General features: G+C 40.6%; 1 protein-coding gene across 1 annotated transcript in view; it reads left to right on the top strand.

Moving 5' to 3' along the window:
- The window catches only part of SKOR1 (SKI family transcriptional corepressor 1), a 50,578-nt gene extending 40,171 nt beyond the window's left edge, over positions 1-10,407 (top strand). Inside the window, exons 5-9 of the mRNA XM_073650863.1 lie at positions 4,337-4,405; positions 6,213-6,287; positions 7,608-7,682; positions 8,419-8,484; positions 9,933-10,407. Of these exons, the coding sequence (XP_073506964.1) occupies positions 4,337-4,405; positions 6,213-6,287; positions 7,608-7,682; positions 8,419-8,484; positions 9,933-10,042 (395 nt within the window). The 3' untranslated portion in view covers positions 10,043-10,407. The remainder of the gene's footprint in view (positions 1-4,336; positions 4,406-6,212; positions 6,288-7,607; positions 7,683-8,418; positions 8,485-9,932) is intronic.
- The last annotated feature ends 399 nt before the right edge of the window (positions 10,408-10,806 follow it).

Consider the following 10,806-nt stretch of genomic DNA (forward strand, 5'->3'; position numbering starts at 1 on the left):
TGACCCAACGGTGGTACTGGTTAGGAATGGGCCTGGGTGTCTGAGAGCATTCGGGCGAGCCCCACTGGTCAGGGTGAGTGTGTAGGCCTACCGTTCTCTCTATGCTCTTTCTGACTATCCCCCTCTTCGTGGTGTAATAGCCCACGTCCCTGAGCTGGCCGTGTACTTCTCGCCCGTATGGCTTGCAACTTGGGTTCCTTTTACCGTTGGCCTCTCTTGGCCTTGCTGGTCCCTTCTGTTGTGGCGGAGCCTCCAGGTTTCTCAGGCCAAAGGACATGAAATCCCTCGCGGATTGGTTCTCTGCTGCTGGGCTTATAACCCTGACAGCCTCGGACCCCAATGTCAGGTAGATTGGTTCTCTGCCAGGATCGGCTCTCGTCGCCTCTGTCCCTGGCTTGCAGTTTCTCCTCTGCCTCACGGACTCTTCAGCTACAGCTGAACTGTCCCTCCTTCTCTGGGACTAGTCTCAGTCCTGAGCTAGGTCGTCCAGTTCTCTCTAACCCTGCCCCCAGTTCCAGCTTTTATAGGGGCAGCCAGCTCCCCCTACTGGCCTGGGACAGGAGGTGCTGTATGCTAATTGCCCCTAACCAGGGAACCTCCCTCCTGCTCTCAGACACAGCCTTTATTATTTGTGGCATTCAGGCCTGGGGTGACACAGTAGCACTATTGTAGGGCAGTATGGTGCCACTATGGTAGAGAAAATAATCATATAATTTATATAGTGCGAGATTCCAGCAGAAAAAAAAACATAGAAAGAGGTATAAATAAATAGATGCAATCCCCATATCTCACAAAAACATGAAAAAGTTAGGCTAGGCATAAAAAATACCAATTAATCCTATATAGAAAAATACACAAATAGCTAATGGTAATTTATATTAATCTTTATTAAATTGTTAAAAACAGAAGATAAAAAAGTGTCAGGTGGAAAGGCGACACGCTTGGACAAAATATATCAATATAAATGTCTAGAATTATGAAAAAAAATCCATAGACCAAAGATAAAGTGTTTAAATAAATGTAAAATAATACTAAAGTAGTCTTGAGCTAAATGGAAGTTATACTATATGCGCAGTACACAAACAAAGTAATCACATGATATATCTAGATAATGTACCTACCTGTAAGCTGTCCACTCGTTTGCATGGTGCCCACACCTACACTTGTTTTGGCTATAGCTTTCTTCTGGTGGTGAGTAGTATAAAAACACTATGGTAGGTCAGTATGATATCACTATGATAAGGCAGGCAATACCACTATGGTAGGGCTGAGTGGTAACATTCTGATAGGTCAGTACAATAACACTATGGTAGGGCTATATGGAAATATTATGGTATGGCATTATAATAACACTATTGTAGGGATATATAATAACACTATGGTAGGACAGGATAAATAACACAATGGAAGGACTGTATGATAACAATCTGGTAGGTCAGTATAATAACACTATGGTAGAAGAGCAGTATAAATAACACTATGGTAGGGCTATATGGTAACACTATGGTAGAGCTATATGGTAACACTGTGGTAGGGCTATATGGTAACACTATGGTAGGGCTATATGGTAACATTGTGGTAGGGCTATATGGTAACACTGGTAGGGCTATATGGTAACACTGGTAGGGCTATATGGTAACACTGTGGTAGGGCTATATGGTAACACTGTGGTAGGGCTATATGGTAACACTTTGGTAGGGCTATATGGTAACACTGTGGTAGGGCTATATGGTAACATTGTGGTAGGGCTATATGGTAACACTGGTAGGGCTATATGGTAACACTGTGGTAGGGCTATATGGTAACACTTTAGTAGGGCTATATGGTAACACTGTTGTAGGGCTATATGGTAACACTTTGGTAGGGCTATATGGTAACACTGTGGTAGGGCTATATGGTAACACTGTGGTAGGGCTATATGGTAACACTGTGGTAGGGCTATATGGTAACACTGTGGTAGGGCTATATGGTAACACTGTGGTAGGGCTATATGGTAACACTTTGGTAGGGCTATATGGTAACACTGTGGTAGGGCTATATGGTAACACTGTGGTAGGGCTATATGGTAACACTGTGGTAGGGCTATATGGTAACACTGTGGTAGGGCTATATGGTAACACTTTGGTAGGGCTATATGGTAACACTGTGGTAGGGCTATATGGTAACACTGTGGTAGGGCTATATGGTAACACTGTGGTAGGGCTATATGGTAACACTGTGGTAGGGCTATATGGTAACACTGTGGTAGGGCTATATGGTAACACTTTGGTAGGGCTATATGGTAACACTGTGGTAGGGCTATATGGTAACACTGTGGTAGGGCTATATGGTAACACTGTGGTAGGGCTATATGGTAACACTGTGGTAGGGCTATATGGTAACACTGCGGTAGGGCTATATGGTAACACTGCGGTAGGGCTATATGGTAACACTGTGGTAGGGCTATATGGTAACACTGTGGTAGGGCTATATGGTAACACTGTGGTAGGGCTATATGGTAACACTGTGGTAGGGCTATATGGTTACACTGTGGTAGGGCTATATGGTAACACTGTGGTAGGGCTATATGGTAACACTGTGGTAGGGCTATATGGTAACACTGTGGTAGGAATACATGGTAACACTGTGGTAGGGCTATATGGTAACACTGGTAGGGCTATATGGTAACACTGTAGTAGGGCTATATGGTAACACTGTGGTAGGGCTATATGGTAACACTGTGGCAGGGCTATATGGTAACACTGTGGTAGGGCTATATGGTTACACTGTGGTAGGGCTATATGGTTACACTGTGGTAGGGCTATATGGTAACACTGTGGTAGGGCTATATGGTAAGACTGTGGTAGGGCTATATGGTAACACTGTGGTAGGGCTATATGGTAACACTGTGGTAGGGCTATATGGTAACACTGTGGTAGGGCTATATGGTAACACTGTGGTAGGACTATATGGTAACACTGTGGCAGGGCTATATGGTAACACTGTGGTAGGGCTATATGGTTACACTGTGGTAGGGCTATATGGTAACACTGTGGTAGGGCTATATGGTAACACTGTGGTAGGGCTATATGGTAAGACTGTGGTAGGGCTATATGGTAACACTGTGGTAGGGCTATATGGTAACACTGTGGTAGAGCTATATGGTAACACTGTGGTAGGGCTATATGGTAACACTGTGGTAGGGCTATATGGTAACACTGTGGTAGGGCTATATGGTAACACTGTGGTAGGGCTATATGGTAACACTGTGGTAGGAATACATGGTAACACTATGGTAGGACCATATGGTAACACTATGGTAGGGCTTACATTGTTGGGATCATGGTTGGCAGTATAATGTATATTTGCTGTTCCCTATTTTCATGGGTATCCAAAGATCATGCTAAGAAACCCAAGCATATATATCTTCTCTGGGTAAAAAGGCTGTGAACCCCATTTTAGACTGGAATATATGTGAATGATAAGACTGCTATGGAAATAAAGCATCAATAGTCATTATGAATAAATGCATGATCTCAAGCATATTATAAGTCCTGTTCATTTCTGGCCCAGTTGGGGTCAGACAAGCTTAGGAAAAATTGTCTGAGTTTCCTCCAGAAAATGCAGATGATTTTCATCCATAGTGTCATCCATGTCCTTTGTGTCCTTATTTTACGTCCGTGTGACATCCGGTTTTATACATCAACATTTTAAAATGTACATGATCAAATACAGTTTCTTAGGCTTAAGAATTGCAATATATCCGGAAAAATCAGATGCCACACAGATGATCTGTTTGGGATCTGATTTTATTTTCTTGCTCACTTTTACACTTTTTATAGGCGATTCTCATTCGATACTCATTAGAGAATAGTGCATGCTGCAAGACTTTTCACACAAGCACTCAGTCGGTGTGAAAAAACTGTCAACTGAATTACATTGGTCTTTGTTATGTATAACTTTTACTCAGACATCACACGGCTGTACAACACTCTAGTCTGAACGAGCTCTTATATTGCTTTATCTTATTAAAGCTTCTCAATGTAGCATCATTATATTACTATGTAGATGCAAATGTTATAATCTATTATTGAATATTGCTGTTTGTTTTATTTCCCATATCTGTTGTCTCGGACAAATCCCCATTCACATCACTGTTAATCAGTTCAGACACTTATTTTAAGTTGCCATAGTTTCCACTTAATATGCATTGGAAGCAATGGAGGGGGAATATGTTTTATTATATGCTGCAGGATACAATTACATTTGTTTTTCACTTCCATGTAAGATTATGTGGATCATAAAGGTGATTTTTATAGTCAGCATTAGTCTTACTGTTCTCGCTTATCACAAACAGGGGAAGACAGTCCAATCGATGTCACTGGGACCCAGTTTGTAGAAAAAGACATTGAGAACATGGCAAAAGGTGAGTGCAGTCTTCTGCTGACCAACCTCCTATTCTTCTATTCTTCCTATGTTAAATGAACATATACCCTGCTGTAAGGAAAAAAGGAAAAGCAATTGTGCATATAAATAACAGGGTACTTTTTAAACACCGTTTTTGTTAAAAAAAAGCATAAAAGCCATCCCACCAACGTCAAGTTGTCTGTTTAGCCCCTTCATGACCTTGCGATTTTCCGTTTTTGCAATTTCGTTTTTTGCTCCCCTTCTTCCCAGAGCCATAACTTTTTTATTTTTCCGTCAATATGGCCATGTGAGGGATTGTTTTTTTGCGGGATGAGTTGTTCTTTTGAACTACACCATTGATTGTACTATATAATGTACTGGAAAACAGGAAAAAAAATTCTAAGTGCAAGTGCAGTGAAATTGCAAAAACAAAGTGCAATTCCACAATTGTATTTTGGGTGTGTTATATACCATGTTCACTAAATACTAAAACTGACCTGTCATTATGATTCTCCAGGTCATTACAAGTTTGCAGATACAAAACATGTATAGGTTCTTTTTTTATTTAAGTGGTGGAAAAAAAATACAAAATTTGTTAGAAAAAAAAAATGGCGCTATTTTCCAAGACCCGTAGCGCCTCCATTTTTTGGGATCTGGGGCCGGGTGAGGGCTTATATTTTTTGCGCGCCGAGCTGTCGTTTTTATTGATACCATTTTGGGGTAGATCCAATGTTTTGATCACCTGTTATTGCATTTTATTGCAATGTTGCAGCGACCAAAAAAACATAATTCTGCAGTTTTGATTTTTTTTCTCGTTACGCCGTTTGTCAATCGGATTAATTGTTTTTATATTTTGATAGAGTGGACATTTCTGAACGCAGCGATACCAAATATGTGTATTTTTTTTGTTCTTGAATGAGGCAAAAGGGGGGTGATCTCAACTTTCATATTTTTTAAGCCTTTTTTTTTTTCTTGCTTCAATAGTCCCCCTAGGAGACTTGAAGTTGCGATCTTCCGATCGCTTGTGCTACACATAGCAGAAACCATCACGGGCCAGCGTTCAAAGGAGATCAGCAATGACAAGCACGGGGATCTTCTGCAGACCCCCGGCTGTCATTCCAAGCCATCAGCACACCGCAATCACGTGACAGGGCTGCCGATGGGTGGGTCTTATGATTCTCTTCAGTCAGTGATTGACAGCAGCATTTAACATGTCAACAGCAGTGAGAGGATTGCGATTCCACCTGCGGATGTTAGGGGCACATGTCAGCTGATAAAATCAGCTGTCATGTGCCGGGAACGATGCCGACTCAGCGCCGGAGCCCGCATTAAGGGAAGAGATATGACCTATGACATATCTATGCGTCATAGGTCGTGAAGGGGTTAATGACTAGTGTGAACATGCTCCTATTTTGCATGCATACCAACTTATACTCCCAGTTCATTTTTTTCGGTTAAGTTTCCTATGTTACAGAATTGTAATGTATCCGTAAAAATCAGATGGCATGATGTGGCTCCATATGGTATCCGATTTTTTTTCTTGCACCCAACCGATTTTGGAGTGAGATCACAGTATGTTGCAATATTTTTCAGAGACAGATTCTGTCAGTGAAAAAAACGGTCATCAGCACTGCCCCATTAAATAACATTGGTCTGAGTGCTGTCCGCTAAAAAAATCGGATAGCACTCCGATTTATACGGCGGTGTGAGCAAGCCCTAAAACTCCCTACACCCGCTGGATCTCTGCCTTCCAAAACACCTTCCAAAAAAAGATTTTTCTTGTGTGTATTTAGGTTTTGCCTCTGTAACTGATTGTTTTCCTACAGATGAGCTGCAGAAATTGTTGGTGGAACAGATGGATCTTAGGAAAAAGCTGGAAAGGGAATTTCAAAGCTTGAAAGGTATGATAAGCGGCATTAATAGCGGATTTCTGTACTTTCTGTACTTTTCCTGCTGATCTGTGAGCATGCATGTGACACTATGCTGCTTCTTTACCAGATAGCTTTGTGCTGTTTTTATTTTCCATTTGTGCCATACAAGTGTGAAAGAGATTTGCATGCTGCATTGATCCCTTCTGAAGTGCTTTTAAAATGGCTCCTGAGTATGTGGAATTTTTTTGAACCACTATGGAAATTTTGAAAAACCAGTAGAGGCTATATCCAGTATCATTTTTTTTTGACTGGAGATCCCCTTTGTCCGAGTGAGGAATGATTTTGTTAGTTAGCAATGGCTCAGATTTTCCCATTACTGAGATAGGAGATGGCAGTTGGTGCTTAGAAAGTTCTTTGGAGAACTGTAACTGTTGTTTTTTAGAAGAACTTGCCCCAGAATGTCTGTGTCTGCCTCCTCTTCCTCTCCTCCATAGAATTTTAAAAGCACAACTGTCATCTCTTATCTCAGCAATGTGAAAATCTGTCTTCACTGAATTACCTGAATTTACCTGTGAATTGAGAATTTTGTGAATAATGATCAGTCCAGGAGAAGGTATAAGTAGATTTCTTTAATAAGATATATTACAAAGTTTCTTATTTTCTCATGTACAATTGTTTAATATAAAAAACAATTAAAATGACGGTAACAATAAAAGTGTCCACACAGATCAGTCCTGGAGGAGAAAGAAGCAGATTTCTTTGATGAGATGTATTACAAAGCTGCTTTTTTTAATGTGTACTATTGATTTATGAAGTAACAATTAAAGTAACAGGTACCCTTTATGGGCTTATAAACTGTTAAGAAGAAAGTAAATTTGCTATAATAGTAAGAAAATGTCATATTAAAACCCACTTTAACAATTATTCTCACGGATACCATGGGCATGCACTTTGTACTGACACATGGGCATGCACTTTGTACTGACACATGGGCATGCACTTTGTACTGACACATGGGCACGCACTTTGTACTGACACTGAACCATCTAAAATGCAAAACCTGACTTAGAAAGTCAACTTGGGAGAATGTAATTGAAACATCCCCTGGGCATGTACTGCTTCCCTAGCACTATCATAGACAAGGAAGCCGTGATTATCGCCTTTACAATGTGACCTTATGGTTTTCTGCCTCATAGAACATAGTGGTTTGATGGCCTGGAACAGCTTAGCAGTGTCAGGCGGCTTACCACTCCACACTGGCTCGGGAATATTCTTGTCACTAATATCCTGCCCTTGTTTTTGTCGGGAATTATTTTTGTTTGTTTCATTTCCCTCTATTTTTTTTTCTAGACAATTTCCAGGACCAGATGAAGAGGGAGTTGGCGTACAGAGAAGAGATGGTCCAGCAGCTGCAGATTGTCAGAGGTAAGTTCTCCCGCAGTTCTGCCGTCATCTGACGCTGCTTCCAATCCTCTCAGTCGCTTTGGTTTAAATGCAAGGTAGTTTAACAATTATTTTTTCTTATTTAATATCCTCTGATTAGCCTGAACATTGCAAACAAGCCTCGCTCGGGCCTTGCAGGCACCATTACCAAACAGTGATTGAACTCCTCTGCACACTAATTTGCATGGGTTTCTAAATTAAAAATCGAGGCGTAAAATTACCTGCGTGTTAATGCCTGCGATTGTGTTTAATTCCACTCGTATCCATCTGCCTCCCAGCGCAAAATCACAGGCAGTGTCCTTACTGTAACTCACTTCTAACAAAGTGCTCTGCTTTTAACCCAGTCCTGTCTACGCCGGTGCCTTCCCCCGCATGTACAGTGCTGAACACCTACATCTGTGCTTTTTGTGCTTATTATAGCGGCATATTATATAGTGAACATGGATATTTGTCTAATTGTACTATGGAGAGGATAATTAAGTGGACAGAAATATAGGAAAAATATTTTATAATATATATATTTCATGCTAGAATTATGTCAAAATTAACCAATTGTGATGGGTCAGTAGACCTATTAAGGACAGTGGTATTGCGGCTGCAATCAGACTGAGAAATGTATAAATGAAGGATGTGTATTTACTGGCAAGGAAGGGGTTGAGTATTTGGAGAAGAGCCTGTCATTGAGCATGAGAAGCTAAAGTCTCCGTTCTTTCCCCAGACACCTTGTGTAATGAACTGGATCAAGAGAGGAAAGCACGCTATGCCATCCAGCAGAAATTAAAAGGTATTAGCAAAGGAGACGAGAAAAGTGTGTCACGGAGCAATTTCAACTGCATAAAAACTGTGAATACAGAACAAGAGCGGCTGCACATGTGCTGAACATACAGTCATGGCTGAAAGTGTCGGCACCCTTGAAATTGTTCCAGAAAATGAAGTATTTCTCCCGAAAATTATTGCAATTACACGTTTTGTTAAACACATGTTTATTTCCTTTGTGTGTATTGGAACAACACAAAAAGAAGGGAAAAAAGGCAAATTAGACATAAATTCACACAAAACCCCAAAAATTGGCCGGACAAAATTGCAATAATTTTCTGGGAGAAATACTTCATTTTCTGGAACAATGTCAAAGGTGCCAACACTTTCGGCCAAGACTGTATATGTACATGAGGAACATACATAATAGAGACAGAGCAAGGTTGTAAGTATACATAGGCAGGGGCGTAACTACAATAGGTGCAGGGGATGCAAAAAGTCCCTTTGGTATATTGATATGAGACGCATTCTATTAAAGACTTGCAATAATTGGGGGGCTCCATTGGAACTTTTGCATTTGGGGCAATGAGCTTCAAATTACGCCACTGTACAAAGGTGTACATGTCATAGAAGCAACTAGAGCAACTGTTATGGAGTGGATGAGCTCAGAATGGTCCTAGCCACTACCCTACAGAACTTGTGCTGGGCCTCCAACTTTTCTATCATAGCAAAGTTAGCAGAGATGTGAAAGGAGAAGTGGCCAAAAGGTGGTGCTGTAATACAGGGAATAGAAAGGGGATTGTAGGGGTGCAAGACCTTTCTGCCCTGTGATAATGAGGAATAAAATAAGAAGCAGCACCAGATGGAGGGCCTCTTTGGTTCGAGTGAGAAACTCATCACCATTGTGGCCAGTGATTGGTTATAGGTCTCCATGATAGAGCTGATACTTGTACATTAGAAAAGTTTTAAAACAACACTCCAGCGTATTTTTTATTGCAGCCCTGGAGAGGTGCTACTAAACAAAGTTCCCTGCCCCATGTCTTATTCTTACCAGCTGCAGTCTTCATCTGTTCTCAGCCCTGCTCCGGTAGTTTTCCAGCAGTTTGTGACCTGCTGGAGCGAGCTGGAGGTCACATCTCAATGTAAGTCTATGAGAGCCAGAATGAGGACTGAACGAGGCTCGCTTAGACTTACGCTGACAGCTTGTGACCGTTATCACTCACTTATGGTCAGAAGTTGCGGTCACAAGATGGCGCAGGACTGGAGTGGTGCCGGGAACAGCTGAAGACGGCAGCTGGTAAGTATAAGACTAGCGGCAAGGAACTTAGATTAGTGACACCACTCCAGCTCTGAATTTAAAAAAAAACCCGCTGAAGTGGTGGTTTAATGAAAAAGGGCCACTTTGTGATCATACGTGTTTACTGTTCATGTTTTAATACATGCTGACATTTTCTATATATATGTATTTTATTTAAGATGCCGATACCAAGACCTTGCACAGAGAACTGTTCCTTCAGTCTTCTAATCCAGCACCTCTTAGCTATATTTGGGCTCCAAGGAAATTAATGTATCCTCCAGCTCCGTGAGAGAAACACAGGGAATAGTTTCTGTACAAATGAAGCCATTCGCTGTCTCCAGTGGAAAGAAAGCACAAGCGTAGCCGACCATATTGGAGTGTCCCCTCGGAACAATAGGCGAACTTGTATATATTGTAAAATGAGCAACAGGATGTCTGTGAACTGAGGAATCTGAGCCAGGAATGATCCACAGATCGACTGTGTAATATAAGGCTTTTGTTAATAACCAACACCTATATATAATATAAATATATATAAATATATATATATAAACAACTCTTGCAAAAAAGTCCAATGTATTATTGTTTTACGATTTAATTCCTATTCTGTATGTTTCCACTAAACCTCAGTAGAACCAATGGGGGTTTCCGTCTGGCACCAAAAGTGTTACACTAGGGGTCATTGGTGGTAGAGTGGCCACGTGCAATGGATATCTATGTACTGTGATTCTTATTAAAGCAGTATTTTTTTAAGTTATTTGAATTATTTTCTATATTTGGTTGATTTACCCATCTTTTGTATTTTGGATGATGTAATAACAGCACTTTAAGGAGAAATCCTCCGACTTGTGTACAAAACAGAAAATTCAATTTGTTCTAAAGGAAAAAAAAAATCTGTATAAGTGAATTTTGTTCTTAAATAAATCAAATTTGCAGCATATTTTGGATTTGTACATCAGCAGTCACAGGAGAAGTTTCTTTGCAGTAATAATACCAGAAAGATTTTTATTAGTGTTTACATGTACAGGGGAGAAAATAATTATTTGATACACT

This window comes from Phyllobates terribilis, unplaced genomic scaffold (genome assembly GCF_046119375.1).
Source record: "Phyllobates terribilis strain yellow unplaced genomic scaffold, ASM4611937v1 Scaffold_11__3_contigs__length_659146591, whole genome shotgun sequence".
In the NCBI taxonomy this organism is placed as follows: domain Eukaryota; kingdom Metazoa; phylum Chordata; class Amphibia; order Anura; family Dendrobatidae; genus Phyllobates; species Phyllobates terribilis.